This window comes from Melospiza georgiana, chromosome 6, assembly GCF_028018845.1.
Source record: "Melospiza georgiana isolate bMelGeo1 chromosome 6, bMelGeo1.pri, whole genome shotgun sequence".
In the NCBI taxonomy this organism is placed as follows: Eukaryota; Metazoa; Chordata; class Aves; order Passeriformes; family Passerellidae; genus Melospiza; species Melospiza georgiana.
Genome location: NC_080435.1, coordinates 21,988,623 through 22,012,374, shown reverse-complemented (window position 1 = coordinate 22,012,374; position 23,752 = coordinate 21,988,623). Strand labels below are relative to the sequence as shown.

The 23,752-nt window shown below is 60.2% G+C and overlaps 7 protein-coding genes across 11 annotated transcripts; 5 read left to right on the top strand and 2 right to left on the bottom strand.

The window, feature by feature from the left end:
* Nucleotides 1–353: 353 nt before the first annotated feature.
* On the bottom strand, nucleotides 354–2,724 carry LOC131084208 (lysosomal membrane ascorbate-dependent ferrireductase CYB561A3). 2 transcript variants are annotated; one of them, XM_058025434.1, is made up of 6 exons: nucleotides 2,641–2,724; nucleotides 1,608–1,813; nucleotides 1,337–1,545; nucleotides 1,109–1,263; nucleotides 733–889; nucleotides 354–619 (listed from the first exon to the last, which is right to left on the bottom strand). In XM_058025434.1, exons 1-6 carry the CDS (start codon nucleotides 2,679–2,681, stop codon nucleotides 596–598), a joined length of 792 nt encoding a protein of 263 aa, XP_057881417.1. In that variant the 5' UTR covers nucleotides 2,682–2,724; the 3' UTR covers nucleotides 354–595. The 2 variants fall into 2 exon arrangements, with proteins under 2 accessions (XP_057881417.1, XP_057881418.1); XM_058025435.1 differs by lacking the exon at nucleotides 2,641–2,724 and adding an exon at nucleotides 2,435–2,517.
* An 88-nt stretch (nucleotides 2,725–2,812) lies between these two features.
* Nucleotides 2,813–5,319, top strand: TMEM138 (transmembrane protein 138). Its single transcript, XM_058025436.1, has 5 exons — nucleotides 2,813–2,853; nucleotides 3,638–3,859; nucleotides 3,942–4,113; nucleotides 4,846–4,921; nucleotides 5,004–5,319. Exons 2-5 carry the CDS (start codon nucleotides 3,732–3,734, stop codon nucleotides 5,114–5,116), a joined length of 489 nt encoding a protein of 162 aa, XP_057881419.1. The 5' UTR covers nucleotides 2,813–2,853; nucleotides 3,638–3,731; the 3' UTR covers nucleotides 5,117–5,319.
* Nucleotides 5,320–5,856: 537 nt separating this feature from the next.
* Nucleotides 5,857–7,271, top strand: TMEM216 (transmembrane protein 216). Its single transcript, XM_058025439.1, has 5 exons — nucleotides 5,857–5,916; nucleotides 6,101–6,202; nucleotides 6,285–6,377; nucleotides 6,587–6,788; nucleotides 6,879–7,271. The coding sequence occupies exons 1-5, from the start codon at nucleotides 5,904–5,906 to the stop codon at nucleotides 6,892–6,894; spliced, it is 426 nt and encodes a 141-aa protein (XP_057881422.1). The 5' UTR covers nucleotides 5,857–5,903; the 3' UTR covers nucleotides 6,895–7,271.
* Nucleotides 7,272–7,464: 193 nt separating this feature from the next.
* Nucleotides 7,465–15,190, bottom strand: CPSF7 (cleavage and polyadenylation specific factor 7). 2 transcript variants are annotated; one of them, XM_058025429.1, is made up of 10 exons: nucleotides 15,157–15,190; nucleotides 14,425–14,545; nucleotides 11,826–12,044; nucleotides 11,277–11,380; nucleotides 10,886–11,031; nucleotides 9,257–9,662; nucleotides 9,064–9,182; nucleotides 8,825–8,990; nucleotides 8,569–8,742; nucleotides 7,465–8,488 (listed from the first exon to the last, which is right to left on the bottom strand). In XM_058025429.1, the coding sequence occupies exons 2-9, from the start codon at nucleotides 14,476–14,478 to the stop codon at nucleotides 8,574–8,576; spliced, it is 1,383 nt and encodes a 460-aa protein (XP_057881412.1). In that variant the 5' UTR covers nucleotides 14,479–14,545; nucleotides 15,157–15,190; the 3' UTR covers nucleotides 7,465–8,488; nucleotides 8,569–8,573. The 2 variants fall into 2 exon arrangements, with proteins under 2 accessions (XP_057881412.1, XP_057881413.1); XM_058025430.1 differs by having other exon boundaries at nucleotides 7,465–8,436.
* Nucleotide 15,191: 1 nt separating this feature from the next.
* Nucleotides 15,192–17,142, top strand: SDHAF2 (succinate dehydrogenase complex assembly factor 2). Its single transcript, XM_058025438.1, has 4 exons — nucleotides 15,192–15,272; nucleotides 15,780–15,988; nucleotides 16,677–16,786; nucleotides 16,866–17,142. The coding sequence occupies exons 1-4, from the start codon at nucleotides 15,258–15,260 to the stop codon at nucleotides 16,994–16,996; spliced, it is 465 nt and encodes a 154-aa protein (XP_057881421.1). The 5' UTR covers nucleotides 15,192–15,257; the 3' UTR covers nucleotides 16,997–17,142.
* A 93-nt stretch (nucleotides 17,143–17,235) lies between these two features.
* Nucleotides 17,236–19,434, top strand: LOC131084206 (uncharacterized). Of its 3 annotated transcripts, XM_058025433.1 has the most exons (7): nucleotides 17,236–17,875; nucleotides 17,946–18,157; nucleotides 18,583–18,662; nucleotides 18,739–18,789; nucleotides 18,917–18,997; nucleotides 19,071–19,143; nucleotides 19,217–19,434. In XM_058025433.1, the coding sequence occupies exons 1-7, from the start codon at nucleotides 17,589–17,591 to the stop codon at nucleotides 19,345–19,347; spliced, it is 915 nt and encodes a 304-aa protein (XP_057881416.1). In that variant the 5' UTR covers nucleotides 17,236–17,588; the 3' UTR covers nucleotides 19,348–19,434. The 3 variants fall into 3 exon arrangements, with proteins under 3 accessions (XP_057881416.1, XP_057881415.1, XP_057881414.1); XM_058025432.1 differs by having other exon boundaries at nucleotides 19,071–19,434; XM_058025431.1 differs by having other exon boundaries at nucleotides 18,917–19,143.
* An 800-nt stretch (nucleotides 19,435–20,234) lies between these two features.
* On the top strand, nucleotides 20,235–21,083 carry LRRC10B (leucine rich repeat containing 10B). The gene has a single exon (XM_058027073.1). It carries the CDS (start codon nucleotides 20,235–20,237, stop codon nucleotides 21,081–21,083), a length of 849 nt encoding a protein of 282 aa, XP_057883056.1.
* Nucleotides 21,084–23,752: the final 2,669 nt, after the last annotated feature.

Here is a 23,752-nt window from a genome sequence, read left to right as displayed (position 1 = left end):
GGGGATGTGGGGGTGCCCCCCGTTGCTCCAGGCTGGGAAGGGAGATGGGAACAGGGATCCTGTGACTGGGGGAGGAAGGAAACCCAGGGTGTGGAGGGGAAGCTACAGAGCTCACATGGCTCTGGGCACGGGGTCTGGGGGTGAGTTTGGGGAAGGGGTAAAGGAGAAGCAGGGACAGGGCAGAGCATGATCCTAAATCCCGTGGGGTGACCACGGGGAGCTGTCTCATGTCTCCAGGCAACCAGCAGGGATAAGCCTTGGAAGGGACAGCGTGGCTTGGCCAAGACCTACTCCCAAGCTCCCAGCTCCCAGGCCCTCCCTTGTCCCCAAGGATTTGAGTGCCAGAGCTCTGCAGAAGCCAATGTTTTATTCCATGTCCATGATGCCCCTGAGTAGCTCCACCCTGAGCTGGATCCTCTGGAGTGGCAGTGACAAGGATGCTCCTCGTTGTCCCAGCGAGGCTCCGGCAGCTCCAGCTGCGGCGTTGAGGGATGGCACCGGCAAGCGCTGGGGTTGGGCATGGCCCGGGATCCAGGCAGGAGCTGGCATGTGGAGGCACAAGGATACAGCTTGGCAGTGCTGGAGATCCCTGGGATCAGCGCTCGGCAGAGAGCAGGGGCTGTGGGAGACAGGGATGAGCCGGGGTCCCTCAATCCTTCCCCACCCTCGGGACTGTGCTGGGGGGGCAGCTTCCCAGTTCAGCTTCCCAAATCCACCCAGCGCGTCCTGTACCTGGCGGGAGTCCGGGGAATCGGAATCCGGGCGCTTCCAGCTGGGCCTGGCCAGGGCAGCCACCACCAGCACTCCAAAAATGAGGATGAGGAGCCCCAGGGTGTTGGCAAACACAGCCTCAGCTGGCAGGAGCTTGTATGCCATGGTCCCGTTCTTCCTGGAGCGGGGAAGAGAGGCTGGGAGTGTTCTGGATATTCCCAAACTCCCCCTCAAACCTTGCAGGGAAGTGTGCAGGGAGCCACACACCTGAGGAAGTGCTCAGTTCCCTTTGCTCTGCGCTGGTCCCTCCCAGATCCAGCCCAAATCCACATCCTGAGTGCCCCCCTATCCCCTGCGAGGGATCTTCCCAAGCCCACCCCCTGCCCCTGACACTCACAGGCTGAAGAAAAGCTTCTCGTTGATTCCTGACATGCAGGAAGCCACGGACAGCATGAGGATGGTGGAGCCAAAGAAAACATGGATGGGCTTGTAGAGTGCCCGGAGCCAGGTGGGAGCCCAGGGCAGCAGGAACGCTCCAAAACCCGCCGCCCACTGCGGGAAGAGAATGTGAGGGCGGAAAACTCGGGATGCCCGAGGGATGGGGGGATGCAGGAGGGATTCCCACCTGGCAGGAGAAGAGCAGGACAGTTGCCAGCCCCATCCAGCTGTGCAGCGAGTACATGTTGGGCGTCCCTTGGGAGTTATGGAAGCAGAACACGGCCGCCAGCCCCAGCACGGTCAGGACGAACGCTCCCAAAGCCAAGATGCCGTGCAGCACCTTCCAGGGAAGCTTGGGGCCGCTCCACGTGTGGGGAATGCGGTAAACCAGGGCAGCTGTGAGGGGAAAAAACATCAGGAAGGAGCCGTGGCGGGATCCCCGCGCTCCCTCTGCTCACCTGCGCCGTAGAGCACCACCAAGCCCGTCACCATCAGCACCGGGTGCCAGTTGAACGTGCGGGAGCTGCCGTCCAGGGAGAAGCCCCCGCGCCAGTGCTGGCACCAGGTGCCCACCATGGCCACGCAGAGCAGTCCCAGCGCTCCCAGGAAGGCACTGAAGGGCAGGAAGGGCACGTCCAGCATGGCCGGGGAGCGGTGGTGGCACCTGCGGGTGAGCGAGGAGCCGGCTCAGGCTCCGGATGCGGTCCCAGGGAGGAGCCACGGAAAGAGGAACTGGGAGCCCAGAGGGTGTGGGGGGGCAGCTGTGTCCCAGCCTGGGGAAGGTGACAGGATGGAGCTGCTTCCCAGCCAGGGATGGTGGCCCAGCTCCTTCCCAGTCTGGGAATGGTAGCAGGGATGGATCCAGGATGGTTGCACCTGGGGGTGATCGAGGGGCCTTTTGGGGCTCTCTGACATTGCCAGGAGGAACCACGGAAAGGGGAACTGGAACGCTGAGGGGATGACCAGAGTCCAGCTGTGCCCTGGACTGGGAAGGAGGCCAGCGATGGAACAGGACATGCAGAGCAGAATTCCTGGGCACGGCAGCCCAGGGAATGGCAGCAAGGGGTTCTCAGTGTCAGCTGTCATGGTCCCCCTTGCAGGAACCTGACAGCTCTCATTTGCATGTGATTTGCATGTGCCCCCAGAAATCGGTATTTCTGTCCCCTCCGGGGACGGGGGATGTCCCGACACCCTCAAATAAGCTGCCTCACGGGACATAGTGACAGGAAACGGGTGGAGACACGGGGCCCCATGGTTCCCCAAAATGTGGGACACAGAGACTCACGGATCTCCCAAATCTGGGGTACTCGGTGCCATGACTCCCCGAAATCTGGGAACACGTGTCTCCACAGCCCCCCCCAAACCTGAGGCTCCCCGGGACCTGGAACAAAACGCCCGGCCCTGACTCCACCCAAAACCCAGACCACGGGGTCCCTCGGCCCCTCCCAACCCCGGAGCCGCCCACCAGCGCTCCCAACCCCGGGGCTGTACCTGGGCCCCACCGCCCCCTCCTCGTCACTGGGCGCCGCCATCTTGGCGAGCGCCGCTCTGCCTGCTCATCTCTATGGTTTTCCCGCGCACCCCAATGTGCTGCCACAGAGTGGGGGGCGGCCAGAGCGGCCCCGCGGGTCCTCCAGCCTCCACTTCCGCCTTCACTTCCGGCTCTGGCGGCCGTTTCCATGGGGACCAAGATGGCGGCGGCGGGTGAGCGCCCGGGGCGGGGGCACGGCGGGGACCCAGCGGGACCGCCGGGACCTCCGGCACCCAGCGGGGTTTGGGCGTATCCGGGGGGCGGCCCGGGAGCGAGGAGGCGGCAGGGACAGGGGGAGAGGGCGGCGAGAGGGGACCCGGTGGTCTCCGCAGTGGTGGCTGTGAGAAGGGGCGGAGTGACGCGGGATTGAAGGGGCAGAGAGTGTTCTCTTCATCCCCATATCCAGCTCCTTCCCCCCTCCCGTCTGTCAGTTTCTCGCTCCCATGTCCAGCGTTTCTTCCTCCGCGTTTCCAGCTACTTTCCGTCCTTTCCCAGCCCCTTTACCCCCGTCTGTCACCATGTCTGCCCCTCAGGGAATTCAGCCCCCAGCACAGCCCTTTCCTGCCGGGACACGGGGCATCCCTCTGCCCTCCGTCCCTCTCCGGCCAGGATGATCCCTGAGGGGGTTGTTCCCGTGGGATATGTGTCCCACGAGAGCTGTACCTGCTCCGGTGTCCAAAAATTCCCGTCTGTCTCTTCTCACTCCTCTCTCCCTATGCCCAGAGTGGGACATGCCCAGACCTGCTCTGAACTGCCCATGGAGTTGGGAACAGCCAAGAATAACGTGCTTGGACACTGCTTCTTGGGACTGCACGTCTCACTCATCCCTGGATTGCCTCACATGGGGATTGGGGTGCATTTCAGGGGCAAGGAAGACACTCGAGGAAAGAGAGGACACAGCTCATTGGGTTTTCCTGGTTTCTGGGGTCCATCCCAATCCCTATGTTCCCCCTCCAGGTTTGGGATGTCGGGAGAGGCCCTGCTGATCCTCCCCAGCGCCATGATCCATTGGGAATGCTGGGGCTGAGGGCTGCAAGCCCCAGGAAGGAGGATGCTCCAGCCCAGCAACTACAGCCTGGTGCTGTTCCTGCAGTTCCTGCTGCTTTCCTACGACCTCTTTGTGAATTCCTTCTCGGAGCTGCTGCGCACGGCTCCAGCCGTGCAGCTCGTCCTCTTCATGTGAGTACAGGGAAGGTGGGGAAAGTCCTGGAAGCAGATCCAGGAGATCCAGGACCCCACAATCCCTCTGTTCTCCCGGCAGCATCCAGGACATCGCCATCGTCTTCAACGTCATCATTGTCTTCCTCATGTTCTTCAACACCTACGTGTTCCAGGCGGGGTTGGTCAACCTCCTGTTCCATAAATTCAAGGGAACCATCCTGCTCTCTGCAGCCTACCTGGCACTCAGCATCTCCTTCCACGTCTGGATTATGGTAGGATGGCGTGGGCACAGCTGCTGGATTCTCCCAAGGGCTTTTTCCATGACCCCCCCAGCTTCCCACAATCTTTTCTCATGGCTTCCCCCTGGAAGGTGTCCCATGGAAGATGTCCCATTCCATCACCCTGTGGTTGGTATCTGCCTAGAAATGTCCTGCCCAATGCCAGCCCCATCCCAGCTCATTATTTCCCCAGGGAAAGCCTGTGCTAGCAGCTCCTGTTTTTTCTGGGATTAATCCTTATACCTGAGGGCAGCCCCCTCCCTTCCCACAGCTCCAAGGGCTGTGCAGGCTCCTGGATCTGTCCTGGCAGCACCTACCCCTTTTCCTTCTTGGATAAACTCCTTCCTAGCTCCTTCCCAATGGAGCAGTTCCCATCCCCTGGACACCTCCTGGAGTTCCCTCCCTCCTGCTGCCCCGGAGCATGGGGAATGTTTGGGGGGTCAGGAGCCACAGCAGCTGCTCTGGTGCTGCCCACGCCGTCCAGGAGGGGGATTTGCAGGGATTTGCAGGGATCTGCAGTCTGAAGCCGGAATAGGTCCGGGCTCAATGCCTAAATCCCCTGAGCTGCTTAACCTTTGGGGTAGGGAGATTCCCAAACTTCTCCAGGTGGAATTCCTGCCTTGATGTCCCTTCATCCTGCTCAGAACCTTTGGAATGGGGTGAGGGGTCTGGGAGGGCTCAATAAAACTGCTCCAGGGGTTACTCCCAGTTTTCCACCCCCCTCAGAACCTGCGCTGGCGTGACTCCAGCCGCTTCATCTGGACTGAAGGCCTTCAGACCCTGTTCGTTTTCCAGAGGCTGGGTAAGGACCCCAAGGATCAGGGTGGGATCCCACATCCTTTGGGGGTGCTGGGGGCCCTCTCTCATCCCGAAATTTCCTGCAGCGGCCGTACTTTACTGCTACTTCTACAAGAGGACAGCTGTGCACCTGGGAGACCCCCTGTTCTACCAGGATTCACTCTGGCTTCGCAAGGAATTTGCCCACTTCCGTGGCTGATGGATCCCCTGGAGTCTCCTTGCACTCCACCAGCTCTGTCAGGGTCGGTTCTGGCTCATCCTTTCCCTGGGGTCCAGCCCTTGGGATTTTGGGAGTCAGCAGGAGGCTTGTGGGGCATCCCTGCATTTCAGGGCCACGGCCGTGGTTGGGACTGGAATATTTTTGGAAACACTAAAGGAATAAATCGGATGTGTTTTCCAGAGGCTGCCGGGTGTTTGTGCCCACCCAGTGTGACGGCTGCACTCCTTACATTTGCCGCTGCCAAACGGGGACATTCCCGTGCTCCAGTGTGGGATTCCTGGGTTACAGTGAAGCCACCAAACCGGGATATTCCCGTGCTCCGGTGTGGGATTCCTGGGTTACAGTGAAGCCACCAAACCGGGATATTCCGTGCTCCGGTGTGGGATTCCTGGGTTACAGTGAAGCCGCCAAACTCCGGTGTGGGATTCCTGGGTTACAGTGCAGCCGCCAAACGGGGACATTCCCGCGCTCCGGTGTGGGATTCCTGGGTTACAGTGCAGCCGCCAAACGGGGACATTCCCGCGCTCCGGTGTGAGATTCCTGTCCCGATGGATACCGGGGACGGGGTCGGGAGGGAAGGGGGACTCGAACCTGCGCCGCAGCGCTTGGTCCTCCAACCATAGAGAGGTGCGGCTAGAGCGGCAGCGCGCGCGCCGCTAGACCAGCGAGAGGGGCGGGCCATAGAGCGGCTCCGCCCTCACGCTCCTCGCCCTCGGCGCCCCCGTGCGGGCGAGCGCGGCGGCGGCGGTTCCCATGGAGATGGAAGATGGCGCCCAGGGGTAGGAGCAGGACCGGGGGGCAAACGGGGCATCCCGGAGGATACGGGGGGTACTGGGAGGAAGCCGGGCTGGGAGCGGCGCTGGGAACGAGGCAGGGGGGCGGCCGAGGCGCTGCAGGGCTCCGGGGGCCGCGCTGCCATGCCCGCCCCGTGCCCCCCCTCATGGCCGCCCCGTGTCCCCTCAGACCGCCATCGCTCCTCGGCTCCGCTGCAGGTCCTGCTCTTCCTCAACGGCTGGTACTGCGCCACATATTTTCTCCTGGAAGCGTTCGTGTTCGTGTACAAAGGTGAGTCCTTCGCTCCAGAACTCCTCCCGATCCCGCCGGGACGGGCGGGAATGTGGTGCTGAGGGCGGTGCTTTTCCTGCAGTGCTGCTCCTGCCCTATCCCGTCTCCAACTTGGTGTTGGACGTGGTGCTGCTCCTCCTCTACCTCGGCATTGAGGCCACACGCATCTTCTTCGGTGAGTGCCCCTGAATGCCAGAGGCTCCACAGGGAGTGCAGAGTCCTGGAACACCCGCAAAGAACATACCTGGATGTTCAGGTGGGATGGGGCAGGAAGCAACCTGGGCTAGAGGAGGGTGTCCCTGCCCACGGGAACGGGACTTTTAATTCCCTACCTAAAACCCTGCCATGATTTCCATGGTCTGATCCCAACTCTGTGCTCCACAGGCTCCAAGGGGAACCTGTGCCAGCGGAAGGTGCCGCTGTCCCTCAGCCTGGCACTTACAGTGCCGGCAGCCGCGCTGGCCGTGTACTACCTGCTGCTCCAGACATATTCCCTGCGCCTGGAAGCGTTCCTGAGTGCCATCCTGCTCCTCTTCTATGGCCTGGAGCTGCTCCTGGGTGTCCTGGCGCTCCTCTCCTTCTCCAGGTGCTGCATCCCAGGAACTGGGGGAGCCGGTGCAGGAGCTGCCAGGTTGGTTTGGCACCCACACATCCCTGTCTCTGTCCTTTCCCGCAGCACGGATCCCTACTGAGGACACGGCCCAGGGACACAGGGGAGCATCACCCGTGCCAGCTCCAATTCCCAGCCCCGGGAAGGGGGAGGATCCCTCCTTTCCCACTGCCCATTTCACCTGGTGCCACCTGGACACATCCCTCCCACCTTTGTCACTTCTATGTGGACATATCCCTCCTATTTTTCCTGCTTCCCACTTCACCAGGGACCTGCTGCCACATATTCATCCCTCCCTTTTCCCACTGCCCCCTGGACATATCCCTCCCACCTTTCCCATTCTCCAATCCACTTGGACTCCTCAGAGCTTGAGCCAGCTCAAGGTATGAAGAATCCTTTTTTTTTTCTACAACATTCTTCCAGAATAATTCACTATTTTCCAATAAATATTTATTTTTACTTGGTGCCCAAGAATGTGGGTCCCCCCTGGGAATGCTCAGGTGCTTCCAGTACCTCAGAGCCAGTTTGGGAAGCACAGGAACCCATTGGAGGAGGAAAAGGGTGAGGGACAATGGGTGCCCAGACCTCCCAGATCCCAAATTATCCCTCATTATCCCAAATCCCACCGTAGGAAGGCAACAGGAGCGCTGTGTAAAAGACTGACAACGTCATCTGAGTTTATTACACAATTCCAACCTATCCAAAGACAAATCTAATCACTGCGAGCAGGAGGGGCGGCGCCTCGCCGGGGCTTCCAGGGATTTGCTCTGCAATTTGGGGGGAATCTTTCCCCCTTCCACTATTTGGAAAGAAACTAAAAATCTGTGGCGGTAAGTAAAAAAAAAACCCGGAGCTCTCCTGACGAGTGCTCCCACCTCGTGGGGCTTGGGAAAATCGGGGTGGTTTTTCCTGAATTTGGGTTATTTCAACTTAAAAAGACTTCCAGGGCCTGGGTTTTCCTACCCAAACGTGATTCCAGCCCTGGAAGTCACCCAGTGTGTCCCAGCTCATCCTGACCCTCCTGGGCTCTCCCTCCCTCTCCTTTTTGGGATTCTGAGGGGACACAAGGGGGTCACAGCCTGCCCTGCCTCTTCCGCTTCCTCTAAAACAAGGAAGGCTCTGCGGGAGGGGCCGGAGCTGCCGTCTGCGTGGGAATGCTGCTGTGGGGAATGTCGGGATAGAGAGGATGACCCCCAACCCAGCTCCAGCCCCTTTTTCCCAGCTCCTGGAGGGTGAAGGGCCAAAGGAGGAGCGTGGCACAGTGTCCCACCAGGGCGATGGGGACGCGAGTGTCCCCAGGCAATGCAGAGGATGGCACGTGGCTCCTGATCCCAGGATCGGGAGCTGTGCATCTCCAAGCCCCCGAGCTGCACAGGGAGGGCTCCGTCTCCTCCGTCCCCCCCCGGACTGGGAAGGGCTCACAAACCTCCCTCCATGGAATAAAAGCACCATTTCTCTTTGGGTCCGAGTATCCACGGAGCGGAGCGGGATGGCCCCAGGAAGCAGCAGCAGTGGTGGGGGGGATTCCCAAGGCCACGAGGTGCGGGCGGGGATCCCGCCCGGAGGGGGCTGCGGTGGCGAGGAAGGGACCGGGATGGGGCGGAGCAGCCTCGGGCACGGCATCCTGGTCGAGGTGAGGAGATAGAGTCCATTAAAAACCACTTCCTGCCAAATTCCTGTCGGGAGAGAGGAGAGGAATGGTGGGCGCGCCCTTCCCTCATCCCTCACACTTCCAGGGGATTCCCCAGCCTCCCACCTGTCTCAGTGGTGCCGGTCCCTGTCTCTGTCCCTGTCCCGATGCCGCTCGTGCTCCCGGCTCCGCTCTGGGAAATAATCCTCGTGCCGATCGTCGCTGTGGAGCAGATCCCGGTGCCGCCGGCTGCTCTCGCGGGACCGGCTGGGAGAGCGCTCCCGGGATCGGTGCCTTTTCCTTTGGAGGAGACAGAACCCAGAGTGATTTTTTAGTCGCTCACCAGCAGGGAGGATCCCCTTCTCTGGATCCAGGGGGATACCTGGAGCTGCTGCTGGAGCTGCTGCTGTAGGATTTGGCCTCAATTCCATGCAGGCAATCCTTGAGGGAAGAGAGGAGGACGCGGCACCGCTCGTCGCTGGCCACGCGCGACTGCTTGATGACAGCGATGGCTGTGAGCAGCGTCTCGATGGCGTTGCTGTAATCCCCTGAGGAGCAGAGCAGGGGGTCAGGAGCACGAATCCATCCCGGGATGGGGGACATGAGGGACACGGGAAGTACCTGCGCTGGCGCCGGACACCGCCTTGGAAATGGCGCTGCTGGAGATGGCGCGGTTGCGGTTCATGATCTCCTCAAACTCACCTTCGCTCAAGGCCGGGATCGGCGGGCCCAGCTCCCGGCTGTGGGCACAGCAGGAACGGGGGTTCAGCGGGATCCTCCCCAAGCATCCCAACCCCACTCCTGCCCAGCTCACCTGCTGTGGTTGTAGGGAGCCATGGCCTTGCCGTAGGTATCCGGAGGGGGTCCCAGGGCGGCGGTGGGCGGCGGGAAGAAGGCGGGATTGAGGTGCAGGGCGGGGGGCACGGCCCCCGGCGGGGGCACGGCCAGGGGCGGGGGCAGCCGGGGCGGCGGGGGCAGCAGGTGCTGGTAGGGAATTCCAGGAGGAGGCGGAGGGACTCCGAAAGCGGAGGAGAGGGGAGGGGGGGGGGGCATGGGAGGGGGGGGTAGCCCCATGAGGGGCAGCGCGGGGGGGCGGCTGAAGAAGGGCAGGACCGAGGGGGGCTTCTCCATGCGGGCGGGGGGCAGCGCGTTCTCCGTCGGCGTCGCCCGGCCGTCCACCGCATCCACGGAATCCCGGGAGTGGGCCCGCGGCGGCACACCTGGAAGTGGCACGGGGAAAGAGCTGTGAGGTGCAGCTGGAGGGTGTCCGGGTCTCCGAGACCTCCTGCTCCTCCTCTTCCTCCCACCCCTGGAGGGCTGGAGGTGCCCAGAGAGAGATCCAGCCGGCCACACATAGCCTCCACTTCCATGTGTTTTTCCAAGAGGGGCCCAGCTTTCCAGCAAGACCCTGCACAGTGTCCTGGGGACAGGCAGGTTACAGGGACAGGAGCCAAAAGCCACAAGGAATGGTGAGAGATCCCCAAAGACATCCAAAGACCCAGAGAGCCTGAGATCCACACATGGCTTTTGAGAGGCCCAAGCATGGAAGAACATGAGGGGACAGAACTCAAGTGCTGACAGCAGCAGAGCTGCTGCTAGAGGAAGGAAAACTCAGCATTCCGAGAGGGTCAAGAAGCCTTGCTCTATCCAAAGAGGCACTGAGGATGAGACAGAAGGGGTGTGACAGGAGCCACAGCTCCCAGCTGTGCCAAAAGGCTGCATGGGAGCTCCGCTGTGCCCTGGGGGCAGCCGGAACTCGGCCCAGGGAACACTCCCTGCTCCACCAAAACTGCAGGGCAAGTTGGGACACAGCCTAAGCACCAAGCAGCCGATCCCCTCAGGCACCTGAGCCAAAGGAAAGGAGCGAAGCAACTCTGCTGGGAAGGGGGAGTTTTCCTCGCACAAAACATGCCAAGGGATCTACAACGACCAGAGCTGGCCAAGACCTCCTCAGACATGCTCCTGCCAGGACAATCCCTGCGGATCCCATCGCATCGCTGCGGAGTGAGGCCAGGACCACCTATTGCCATTGAGGGACGCCCACGGCCAGGCCCCAGCTGGAATATTCCTCCAGTGTTGGGCACCTTACCTCCGCAGGGATGGAAAAATTCTGGAGCAGATCCAGAGAGGAGCTACTAATAGATATGGAGGGTCTTAGCTATGCTGAGAGCCTGAAGAGCTTAAGCCCATTCAGTTTGGAGAGGAGGAGGAGGAGGCTACGAGGGATCTTCGCAGTGTGGGAGCACCTAAAAGGGGATCATAAAGACTCGGGTCAGGAGCTAATCCGGCTCAGGAATGGGAAAAACAACCCCCAAACGCTCCTGGCAAGGCTTCCCCCCATCCCAAGGGCTCGCTGGGCTGGGCCTGGCAGCTGATCTGAGGGGGATCTGGGATGTGTGTGAGATGGAACCCCCACCCCACCTCACACCGGCGCCGCACTCACGTTTGCGAGCCTGAGCCTCGAACTGCGACAGGTTCTGCCGGGTCGCCAGCCTCACCTCCACCTTGTCTCCGTTCAGGATCTTTCCAGGAAGCAGCTCCAGGAGTTTATGGACCGAGTTCTCGGAGGCCACCACCACCTCCGCGTACCTGCGTGGGAGAGAGGGAGATTGAGCCCTGAACCCGCAGCAGAGACCTCCCCCAGACCCTCCTCCTGATCCCATCCCACTGTTCCACTCCCCCTCCTCACTTCTCCATGCTATTTGGGATGCTCCATGGATTCCCTGTCCCAGGCAGGAAAAGCACTGGCTGCTCCTCACCCTCCACCAAACAATGGATGTGGCCATGAGGGCCTGGCTCCCATCATTCCCACCCGAAATTCCATGGGCTCTCACCCCTTGGATTGGCCATTGGCTCGGTTCTCCGCGAATTTCAGCTCCACCACGTCATAGACTCCAATGGAGCGGATGGTCTGGATCAGCTGCTGGTCAGTCGTCCACTGAGGGCACAGGGAACAGGCTCTGGTATCCATGTCCGTCCCCAGTGTCCCCCCACCCACCTGAGGAATGTCACCCCCAGACTTCCTCAGGGAGCTTAAAATCATCTGGAACGAGCCTTGGGAATGGATAACAGTGACAAGTTCTCCGGACAAGACAGAGCCTTCCCAAAACTGTTCCTGCATCCCTGAGCAGGAAAAGGCAACTCAGGAGCAGCACCCCAAAGTCACAGCTTCAAAGGGACATCAGCAGACACCCCAGCCCAGAAGCTCCTCAGGGATACAAATCCCTTTTCCCTGAGGATCACAAAGCCAAGCCCAGCTCACAATCCAGCTCAGGATTGAGGGGGAGCAGGCCCCCTCAAAACCCCTTCCCCTCCCCTAGAGAGCCCAGCAGCCCCTCAGAGGTTCCCCAGGAATCCCAAATTTCCCAGGAAGATGAGCTCACCCAGGAGAAGCTCCCGACGTAGACGGCGGCCCTCTTGTTCCGGAGGCCACTGTAGGTGTACAGGATGGCCGGGGGTTTGCTGTTGGGCTTGGGAGACGGCTCCTGACGGATCTCCGGAGGCGCTTCCGAGCTGCTGGAACGCTTTTCCTGGGGCTGGGAGCTGGCTGCTAACACGTCGTCGTAGAGATCCATCTGGTCAGCATTACTGAACTCCGGGTCCTGCTGGGAAAACGTCATGAGATCCTGCCTTGGGAAGGGCTTGGGAAGCCTTCTTTGCTCCTTCCAAACCTGCTGTCCCAATTCCCAAGTGGAATTTCCAAGCCGAGTTCAATGGTTTAAGGCCCAAATCACTTGGTTTGGGTCTGTGCACAGTTGGGAATCACAGCCACCCCTTGCCTGGGCAATCCCAAAAAACAGGATGAGTGACTCTGATTTCATGGAATCACGAAATAGTTGGGGTTGGAATAAGGACCCTTAAGGATCATCCCATCCCACCTCCTGCCATGGGACACCTTCCACTATCTTAGGTTGCTCCAAGCCCTGTCCAACTTGGCCTGGAACACTTTCAGCAATGGAGCAGCCACAGTTTCCCTGGAAATCCATTCCAGGACCTCACCATCCTCACAGGGAAGAAATTCTTCCCCAATATCTCATCTAAACCCCCACTGAGCTCCAGCACATTCCAAGGATCAGCCCACTTGGATCCCACAAACAGGACAAGACCCTGTTGTTGCCACCAGGAAGAAATTCCTAATTTGGAGGGCAAGAATTCAGTGGTGGAAACCAAATGGTAGGCAAAACCAAATCCCAAGTAGGGATAAGCCTATTGCTCCTTGGCAACACATGTGTCCTCAAAATCCAACTTTGGAATTGCACACCCCTCTCAAACCATGCCCAGCACCCCAAACTTGCTCATTTTTGGGAAAAAAGCCCTTTTTTTTTTAGGGCAGGAGCTCTCACACATTGGATCTGTCCCTTTGGTAGAGGAAGCTCAGGAAGCTCCAGAGCTGGGAATTCCAGCATGTCCTAGATCTGCCTCCCAATTCCCATTCTCTCACAGGCTATATTTAATTTGGAATGTCCAGCAAGTGCTGTGTTTACTATGGGTCCCAGTTCCTCGTTCAGATTCTGCCAGGTGTTTCATCCCACAAAATCACTCCATGAGGATCCATCCCACAGGAGCTAGTGTGCCACAAAAACCAGAGGTTCTGCTACCAAATTTTCAATTCCAGGCAGTTTGGACAATGTTTTCTGCTGAAGATACTCTGAGGATCAGGGAATTGCAAACATCCTCTTGGGAGCTGGACAGAGAAGGACACTCAGCACAAATCCAAAAATCCAACCATTTTCCCTCTCCCTGAACTTTTGCATCCAGCTCTTTCCCTGGAGCTGATAAAAGAATGATTTGAAAAGGGAGCTGTAGTTTTGTGTTCATTTCCCAAAAAAGCTCAAGTGTTTGGTTAATCCAACTCCCACGCTCCCACCTCCACCAGGAGCCTTTGGACACAGCCCAAGGCTGGAAGATTCCCGCCTGGAAGTTTCAGAAAGTCAAAACCAAAAATAAGAAGGAGGGGCTAGAGGAGGAATCCCCTGGAATCCCTCAGTTCTGCTACTTAGGGGATTCAGCTTGGGAGATCTGAGGGATTCTCCTGCTCCCCATCCATGCACGCTGAGTTGAGGTGCACAGGGATGAAGCTGGGCACTGTTAGAGGGAATCACCACGTGGAAATGTGGGATTTGGAATTACACTGGCATCCCTGGCGTGCCACAGGGACACCACAGCACCTCCCCACTGCTTTGATCCTGGCATGGATTCATTCCCGGTGCTCTCCTGCCACATATCCCAAAGGGAGGAACATGCCGCAGTCATTAGCCTGGATCATCATTCCAGCTTTGAGAATCCTCAATCCACTTGGTCCTCCCAGGAGACTCCATGGGATATTCTCACCCAGTAAGCAGAAGAAGCTTCTCTTGATCACTGCAGGAGCTCACAGGAATTCCTTTCTCCATGGTGATTCCTTCCTCTGGGTGCATTGCTTCCAGTTTCCATGACTTTTCCTCCTGCCAACTTCTCTCCACAAGCTTTCCATGGCAGTTTTGAATTTTCCAACATCTGCCTTCGCACTTGCTTTCCCATATCCAAGAACTCCCTAAAATCTGCTTCTCCAACACCCCCTTCCTTCATCATTTCCTCCTGTGAATCCCAGATATTCCTGGGATGGGACAAGCAGCACAGAAACAGCGAGCTCCTGCACAGATTCCAGCCTGGGTGATCCCATGGATTTGGCTCCTGGTATCCCCTCACTGTGTAATTCCCTGGAAATGCTTCTTCCAGATGGAATTTCTCATTTTCCCAACCAGGACTCAGCTAAGCTCTTAAATCCCAAACATTCTGTGGCCAGGCACGTGTCACAACCCCCAGGGAAACCCTTTAATCACAGCTGGAGGTGGCAGCCACCGAGATTTGGGAACGATTGGGAACGATCCTTCCCTTTTCCCAGCCACACCAGTTGCATCTTCCACCGGGATGAGCTGCAGGACACTGGGATCTCTTCCTGAAAGAAAAGGGGGGGATATGCACCCCCATGCCAGCCCTCACCTGCGTGAACTCCTCGTCGGCGTAGATGTCAATCAGATCCACTCCCTCGGACATATTTCCAGAGGCGGGAAGAGCGGGAGCCCGGGCTGGGACCGGGCGGAGCCAGGACACGGAAGGTGCTCTGGGAATGGGGGCACGGGGTCACTGAGGCCCGGGGGACCCGCTGGGGGCGCCCCCCCAAAGCCCTGCGAGCCCCAAATCCCCTTTCCTCACCCCAGGCACTGTGTGCCCCTAAATCCCCTCTTCCCTCCACATACCTGTGCCCCCCTTAAATCCCTTCTAGCCCCTAAATCCCCTCTGCCTCCCAAATCTCCTCTTCCCCCTAAATCTCCGTGTCCCCCCAAATCCCATGTCCCCCCTAAATCCCTGTGTCCCCCTGAATCCCCTCTGCTCCCCAAATCCTTGTGCCTCCCCAAATCCCATTTCCCTCCAAATCCCGTGTCCCCCCAAATCCTCTCGTCCCTCCATATCCTGTCTCCCCTCCAAATCCCTGTTCCCCCCAAATTCCCTGTGCCCCCCACGATCCCCCACTGCCCCCCCTTCTTTTCCGCGGCGCCCCGTCCCCGCCATATGCGGCCCTGCGGAGCGGCGGGGCCCGGGCTGGGGGGTTTCTGGGCAGGGGGAATGTGAAGGGAGGGGGTGGCGGGTCGCGATATGTCGCGATAGGTCGCGCCCCCCACCCCGGGCCCCCCCTCCCCCGATCCCAGCCCCGCGCGCGCCGCCCGCGCTCACCGCCAGCGCCGCCGCGCCCACTTCCGGGCGTGGCCACGCCCACTTCCGGCACACCCCGCCCCATCCAGCCGGGGGGCGTGGCCAGAGCGGCGCCCGGCAAGATGGCGGCGGCCAGGGTGGGGGGGGAAGGGGGGAAAACTGGGAGGGCAAAGGGAAGGGGAAGGGGGAACAGCGGAGAGGGAGGGAGGGAGAGCAGGAAAACCAGGTTAAAATGGGAGGAAAAGGGTTAAAAGGGGGTCAAAGGGGAAAGAGGGGGAAAAACAGTGGGGAAAGAGGGTAAAGAAAGGGAAAGTGGGAAAGGGAAAAAACGGGGGGAAGGGGAGGGAAAGGGGGAAAAAACGGGGAGAGAGGGGGAAGGAAAAGGAGGGGAAAGAAGTGAGTTTGCGGGAGAGGCAGGATGGGAGGAAAATTAGCGTATTGAGGGGGAAAAAGGAGAGGAAAAGGAGGAGAGTCTAAGCAGGCAAAAGGGGATTTTGGGGGGATGAGGGCGGTCTGGGGTATTGATGGGGTCTGGGCAGCGGGGTTTTGGGGGATTGGGAATCGTGTCCAGTAGGATTTGGAGAGGTCCCTGTGTGCAGGCACTCCCAGGCCTGATGTCCCTGTGCTTTCCCTGTTCCCTCCAGCTCTGCTCCCTGCGCCGGCAGCTCCTGTGGCCGCTGATCCCGCAGCGAGGCTACCGGGGGGATTCCCCCACGGATTCCGGGAAGGACGTGCTGGAGATCCCGCTGCCCCCCTGGCAAGAGCGTCCGGACGAGCCCCTGGACACCAAGAGAGCCCGGCTGCTGTACGAGAGCAGGAAAAGGGGGATGCTGGAAAACTGCATCCTGCTCAGGTGGGCTTGGCTCTGAGCATTCCAGTCATTAACAGGGGAGAGTTCATTGAGGTAGGGCAAAACTTCTTGGGATAAGTTGCTCCAAGATCTTGCTGGTCCAGGATCCAGTGATGGAGTAGAGCTGGGAGAGCTCAGAGAGCCAAAATCCTTTGGGAAGGATGTTTGTAAATTGTGGGACATGTGAACACAAGGCCAGTTGGATGTTGAAAGAGAGATTAGAGACACAGAATTGTGGAATTCTGGAATTATTTGTGTGGGGAAGGACCTTAAGGACACGTTTCACTATCCCAGGTTGCTCCAAGCCCTATCCAGCCTGGCTTGGACACTTCCAGGGATGGGGCAACCACAGCTTCTCTGGGAAATCCATTCCAGGGCCTCAGCACCCTCTCAGGAAAGAATCCCTTTTCAATATCTCATGTGAATGAGCGCATGGAATCCTGGAATGGTTTGGGATGGAAGGGACTAAAGGGTCATCCAGTTTCACCCCCTGCCATGGGCAGGGACACCTTCCACCAGACCAGGCTGGGTAAGGGCATTCCAGAGCTTCTCTGGGAATGCTGGGCAGGTGTTTTCCCACCCACAGAGGTGAGGCAGGGCAGGCTGGGAGTCGGTGTTTATCAGGATCACACTGAACTGGTTCCTATATCCCAGCTCTTCCTTCACCTCATCCCAATCCATCCCTCCCCAGCCTCTTTGCCAAGGAGAACCTGGCGCGCATGAGCGAGGAGCAGCTGAACCGCTACGACCGCCTCATCAACGAGCCCAGCAACGACTGGGACATTTATTACTGGGCCACTGGTACGTGTGGCCGTGCCCTGGGACACTGGGGTGGCACCTGGGCACAGCACAGAGCTGATTTTTCCTGTTTTCCCCTCAGAAGCGAAGCCCACGCCAGCGGAGTTCGACACGGATGTGATGGCCATGCTGAGGGAGTTTGCCAAAAACAGGAACAGGGAGCAGAGGCTCCGGCAGCCGGACCTGGAGTATCTGTTTGAGGCACCACGCTGAGGGAGGGGACGCCTCTGTCCCCATTCCCTGGACTAGCATGGGGACATGGGGCTCTGGACTGGCATTTCCACCTTCCCTATGGTTTTCCTCCTCTCCCAGCAGCCTTTGGACATTCATGCAATGCTGAATAAAGCCCTGACTACCGGCCTTGCCTGGCTGCTGGCCCTGCCCCTCTCCTGCTTTGTGACATCGGGGTCGTGCCCTCGGTGACGTTCCCAGCTGGATCTGGCACATGCCACCTCACTGATGTTCCCAATTCCCACCTGCCCCTTTTCCCAGGACCCCCAGGAGGTGACCCCACCCCGGGGCGGGGGCTGTCGTGGAGCTGGAGCGGGACATTCCCCGTGGTGCCCTCCAGCGACAAGCAGAGAGGTTGTCCCACCTCCTGCCCTGCCGTGGTGACAGCCTCCGGGAGGTCCCCGTTGTCGCGGTTACCAGGAGATAGAGTCGCGTTCCACGGGCACATTCCGCAGCTTCCGTGCCTGCCGGGAAGGGCCCGCAGCTCCAGTGCAGCTCCAGTGCAGCTCCAGCCATGGCGTAGGGCCGTGCCTCGGGCCGTTCCCGGCGCCAGGGGCCCGTTCCCAGAGCCAGGATGCCGTCCCAGCCGCAGGACTCGCCCGCCGCGGGACTGGGGACGGGCTTCCCCATGGTGAAGGGCTCCCCGTCCGAGCTCATGGGCTTCTACGTCACCAGCTACGAGGCGGCCTTTGGCAAGAGGCCCAGGGGGTCACCCCCAAAGGTGCAGGAGGGGCGAGTTTTGGCCATTGAGCTCCCCAGCGACAGGAGCATCCACCCCCTCCTCGGCGTCCACACCGGCTCGGGATACGTCGTCAACAACTACTCAGAGCTCAGATCCCTGCTCTGCCCGCACGTGGAGCGGTAGGTCCCTGCTCCAGGAGTTTGGGGGGCACCTTTTGGGGTCACCCCATCACAGCAATTCCCACCCCAGCCAGGACACCGACATTTCCACCACCACCGAGGACTTCAAGGTGTTTGGGCGCCCGGAGTACCAAAGGATGCTGCCTGAGCACGTGGATGATCCGCAGTGTCAGTATCCCACTGGCTTCTCCTTCTCCCGCCTCCGCTTCGGGGAGGTGAGAGCCCCAAATACATCTGGGGAATACGGCATCCAGAGGTACTGCGCCACTCCTGCCCAGCCAGGTATGATTCTGGGGTCTTGGGAAAGCTCCAGCCTTAGTGGGAGGGTTTTGGGGTGTTGAAATCGCAGGGAAAGCTCTATTCCCAGGAGATTCTGGGGTCGTGGTGATCCCAGGGAAAGCTCTGTCCTTAGGAGGATTTGGGGGTGGTAGGATTTCTAGGAAACCTCCAACTGCAGGAGGGTTTGAGGCCCTGGGGGTTCCAGGCCCATCTCCAACATCAGGAAGGTTTTGAGATTATTGATGGTCCCAGAGACACATCCAACTCCAGGGATTTTGGGATGTCAGTGTTCCTGGAGCCAGGTCAGACCTCAGGAGGTTTTGGGAGCGTTGGAGACCCCCTGCCCCCCTCAGAATGGAACAGGTGTATCCAGGTAATGCCAGGCCTGGGGACACAGGGGACATCCCTGCTCCATCTGCTCCCCACAGATGTCCCACCGAGGGCGATGGAGCTGTCGGGCGGCACCGAGACTGCCCCGGGGAGTGACCTCACCGTGCCAGAGCAGCCTGTGAGCCCTGTCCCCATTGTGTCCCCTGTCCCCCCCACCCCTCAGCACCCCAGGGAACACTTTTCCTATCCCACAGCTTGGTGTCGGTGATGGTCGGATGGATTCCTTTCCTGCCACGTGCAGCACTGTAAGCAAAGGGACGGGGTGGCAAGGGCAGGGGACATCCTGTCCCGGTGCTCCCAGTGGGCTCTGAGGCATCAGGAGCTGCCTGGGCATGGCAATGAGCAGGATCCCATCCCTGTGTCCCCACACAGTACCAGCCTGCCATGGGCTACCCGGCCCCCTTCGCCCCCCCGGAGCTCCAGGTGGGACCCAAGGGAGTCACAGCCGAGAAGGTGGGTGCAGCCATGTCCCCTGTCCCATCCCTTTTCCCAAGGAACCACGCTCCCAACTCACTGCATCCCTCAGAAGCCGCTGGGGTATGGCAGTATCCAGAACCAGTACCTGATCGAGCACTCACAGATGGCCCCTGTAGCACCAGGTGAGTTTGGGGGGGATCCCAGCCCCCAGGAGGAGCAGACACCCCCCTCACCAATCCCTCCTGGATTTTCCAGGCTGGTGGGCACAGACCCCAATCACGTGGGCCCCGAGATCTGTGGAGGGTGTCCAGATCCCGAGTCCCAGTGGCTTCAGCACCAACAACCGCCCCACCAGCCTGTGGCGCATCGATGACCCCCTGACGTGACCCCCCCAAAAGTGCTGCTGCATCCTGGGAATCCCATCCTCGGCCTTTCCCAAATCCCCGTAGGAGGAATAAAGACCCTGCACGATGCCTTTGGATTGCTCTCTCATTTTGGGGGGTTTCCTGCATCCCAGAAAGCTGGCAGGAGGGGTTTGGGTGGTCGGGGGTGTCACCTGGCCAGCTGCCGCTGGAGGGCTGTACGAGCCCGGCTTTCCAGCTTTCCGAGCCGCCTTTGGGATGACACAGCTGATTTGCGGCAGGAAAATCCGGGCAGGGCTGTGGTGGGAAGCAGGAGGATGAAGAGGAGGAGGAAGGACCCCGCAGGGTGGGCAGCCATGGCACGGGGAGGGGGCGCTTGGAGAGGCTTCATCCATATCTTCCCTGATCATGGGGAACGGGATCTGTGCCCCAGGGAGTGGTTCCCGGCAGGGTCCCAGGGGATGTGCAGGATCACAGAGGGACTCCCCACCAGTTTAAGGACCCCCACCCAATCAAGGCATCCACACACAGCTCAGGGAGCGCCTCCTGCCAGTTTAGGAATTCCCACCCAGCCCAGGGACCGCACACTCAGTTTAGGGCCTCACGCCGAATTCAGGGTGAGGACGCTGAGGCCAGGCTGCTGGAAGCGGGGCTGGGACTGCTGGGGTGCGAGGGTGTCCTGCCTGGTTTGGGGACAGAGCCGGGACAAGTAGGACGGGAATGGGGCCGTGGGAACGGCGGGGCGGGGCATGAATGGGATTGGTGGGCGTGGCATGACCGGGACGGGGGCGTGGCCTCTTCCCCGGTGGCGCGGGCTCCCATTGGCCGCGGCGCGTTGCCATGGCCACGGCGTCGCCCTCCCGCCGCCCCGCCGGGTCCGGTGCAGGTCCCGGTGGCGGTCCCGGTGAGCGATGGGCAGCGGCGGCTCCTCGGGGCGCGGGGTCCCGGTGGCGGCCGCCGAGGGCCCCGACGGCGTCGAGCAGCGGCTGGAGGTGCGGCGCCGGCAGATCCCGGCCGAGCTGTGGGCTCAGCAGGGGCTGCGGAAGCTCTACCTGAGCGACGCGGGGCTGCGGGAGGTGCCGGACGAGCTGGCGGAGCTGCAGCACCTGCGGACCCTCGCCCTGGACGGCAACGAGCTGATGGAGGTGCCCGAGGCCGTGTGCGACCTGCCCCACCTGGCCTACCTGTACCTGGGCCGCAACGGGCTGCAGGAGCTGCCGCCCGCCTTCGCCCAGCTCCAGAGCCTGCGCTGCCTCTGGGTCGAGGGGAACTTCTTGGCGCACTTCCCCCGCGCCCTCCTGCAGCTGCCGGAGCTGCGCAGCCTCCAGCTGGGGGACAACCGGCTGTGCCGGCTGCCCGCGGCGCTGCCCCGCATGGCCGGCCTGCGGGGGCTCTGGCTCTACGGGAACCGCTTCCAGGAGTTCCCGCCCGTGCTGCTGCGCATGGATCACATCCGCGTCCTCGACCTGGACCGCAACCGCATCGCCAGCTTCCCGGACCTCAGCGGCCTCGCCTCCCTGCGCCTCCTGTCCTACGACCACAACCCCGTCCGGCAGCCGCCCTGCGTGGGGGATGAAGTGCAGCTGGTGGGGGACGGGGCGCAGGAATACATGGAAGCGCGGCAGGAGCGGCTGCAGAGCCTGCAGCAGCAGCAGGAGGAGGAGGAGGGCACCGAGGCCGCCCCGGTATCCCCCGAGGATGGCCCTGAGGATGGGGAGGGGGAATTCGCAGCCCTGACGGGATCTCCTGAGGAAACGTGAGCCGCTGTCCCCCTGAAGGGGTGCAGAGCCTCCACCTGCCTCCCAGGGAACTCCCATCTAGGTCTGGGAAAGGAGGAAGTTCACAGCCTCCACAAAGGAAAACCAGGGGTCTGAGGATCAGCCTTATCCAGCTGGGATAGCAGCGTTGTGTCCTGGATTGGCAGGGCTCATGGATCCCAATGGTTATCCCACCTACTCCAGGGTGCCTTGCATTGGGATACAGCCCCCTTCCCAGAGGGGTGATCCCACACTGCCACCCCACGAGAATGGGGATATTTCCACTCCTCCACCTCTGAAAATCCTTTTCTCCTGTCCCAATGGGCAGCACGGGAAAAAGCAATGCTGGTTGCATCCACTCCGTGGATCCCATCATCCTGGAGAGCTCTGAAGTTTGGGAACAAAGGCACAGACCCTGAGAACCCCATCCTGCTGCTGGAATTGGGCTGGGGAAGAGAATTTCCCACCAGGCTCCTCCTGGCCATCAGGTTTGGGAAGGAGCTGATGGAAATTCCTCCTGGGTCGAAGCATGGCTTGTCTCCAACCTGGACAGGGGGTTTTGCCTCTGTGGGAAGAGGAGGCTCATCCCTGGCATTGTCTGTCCCAAAACAGGCACCAGATCCAGGGCTGACACCTTATCCTTTCTCTTCCTCTCTCCAAGTGCCTCTTGGACCAAACACAGGCAATAAACAGCACAAATTCAAGGAATTTGTTGTGAGAGAAAAGTGGTGGGGACCAGCCTCAGGGAAGGGTTAATTTGGGATCCCCTCAAACCAAGTGACATATCCTGGTGTGCAACCACCAGCTCCTCTTATTCTGGACATCCAAGGAATCCTGATTCCCTCCATCCATCTCCGAGCTGAGCCAGTGTGGTGGAAAGCTTGGGGATCCGAGGTCTGCAGCTCGCTGGAGGTTTCAAACCACACATCCGCTTTTAATGGCCGTGGATTTGGGGCTGGGGCTGGGAGGCAGCCAGAGCTCCTGCCACATCCGCTCCGGCACTGGCAGGGCAGGTGCTGCCGGCGTTTCCCTCCACTTCCCATCCCACAGCAGGACCCACTACAGGCTATTTTGGACATGTGGAACTTCCTCAGCTGCAGGATCTGCAGGAGCTGTCAGTGCCAGCTCCTCCGGGGTAATTTCAGGGGCTTAGCAGGCGCTTTGAATGAGGTCTTCCCATTAGGGGCAGGCTGTCAATCCTTTTTCCCACCCAGGTACCCATCACTGTAGGGCAGAGTATCCCAGGATCCCACAACATCCCAGGAACACACTCCTGGAATTCTGGGTGTCTCCCAGCCCTTCATGCCATTGATCCAGGGTGATGCTGCTTTGTCTGGGGAGGCACTGCTGATAATTAGCAAGGAATTATCCATGATCCCGAGGCTGCTGACCCAGCCAGAGACCCTCAGCATTCCAAGCCCCTGATGCAGGCAAGATCTGATGCCAGCAGCTCCATGCAGATCCCTGCCAGCCCACCCATTCGGCAGGAATTGGGATGCAGGTGGCTCTGGATGCCACCAGCCCGTCCCCATGGCTGGGATCACATCCAGGAGCTCTGACACCTGGGATAGGGGGGTCCTCCCTGTCTGCAGCCTTTTCTCACCACCCGGCTTTTCCCAAGGAGCCGGGTCGGGATGCAGGCACCGGTGACGACGGTGGTGACAGATTCCGGCTCCGCTCGAGTATTTTGGGGCCGCCGGCACCGGCGAGTCCCCGCTGCCGGCAGTGCATCATCCATACGTCTGTCCCTATATATATCCCTGCCTCCTCGCCCGGCCCCGCGTGCGACGGTTTGTGGCCTCTCCGCAGCTGGGATCACGCTGCTATTTCCATCTGCTCCCGCTGCCTGCCAGCACCAGGCACCGGCACCGGCAATCGCTGCCGATCCGTGCAACAGGAGCGCGCGGATCGCTGCGCTTCCAAAGCTTTGGGAGGATAAAAGGAGCCCGGCGTTGGTGTAAGAGCCCAGGCAGAGCCAGGATCGGTGGCACCGATGCCATTGGCAGTTTGGGAATGCCAAAATTCCCAGATTTGGCTCAGCTGGTGGGTAGGCAGCAGCCACCTCCTCTCACAGGGATGCAGGTGGCAAGGGGACAGCGTTGTCCCCTGCTGCCACCTCCAACATTGTATCCCAGGGCCTGAAGGGTGGATCCAGAGGGATCTTATCCTGTGCAGGGAGGACATGGATGGCCCTCCTGCCATCCCTGCGTTTGGAGTTTCATTTATTTATTTAAGACCAGCAATCTGTGAATTATTTAACAGCCACCAGTGCCTTTTCCATGGCACCAGGACACAGGATATGGTTCCCTGCCTCTTCCTTCCCTTCGGAGCCACATTCCACTCCCTATCCCATGCCAAGGAGTTCAGCCCAGACCTGGATGGGATGGGAACTCACTTGGCTCCAAGCAGGCTGCGGGGGTCAGTGTTGTTTCTGACTCCCCCATGGGGATCTCAATCCTAGCAGGATCCCAGAGTTTTGTGGGGATACTCAGTGATGGGGGGGATAATACTGTGGGAATGCTCAAGACTAGGAGGGATAACACTGGGGGGCATGCTCAGTGCCGGGGAGATGCCCCCCCAACACCACTGTGGTGCTCAGCCATGTGTGGTGCCCCCATTCCCACCCCAGGATCCACCCCCTGCATTCCTCCCATCCCACAGATGACTCACGC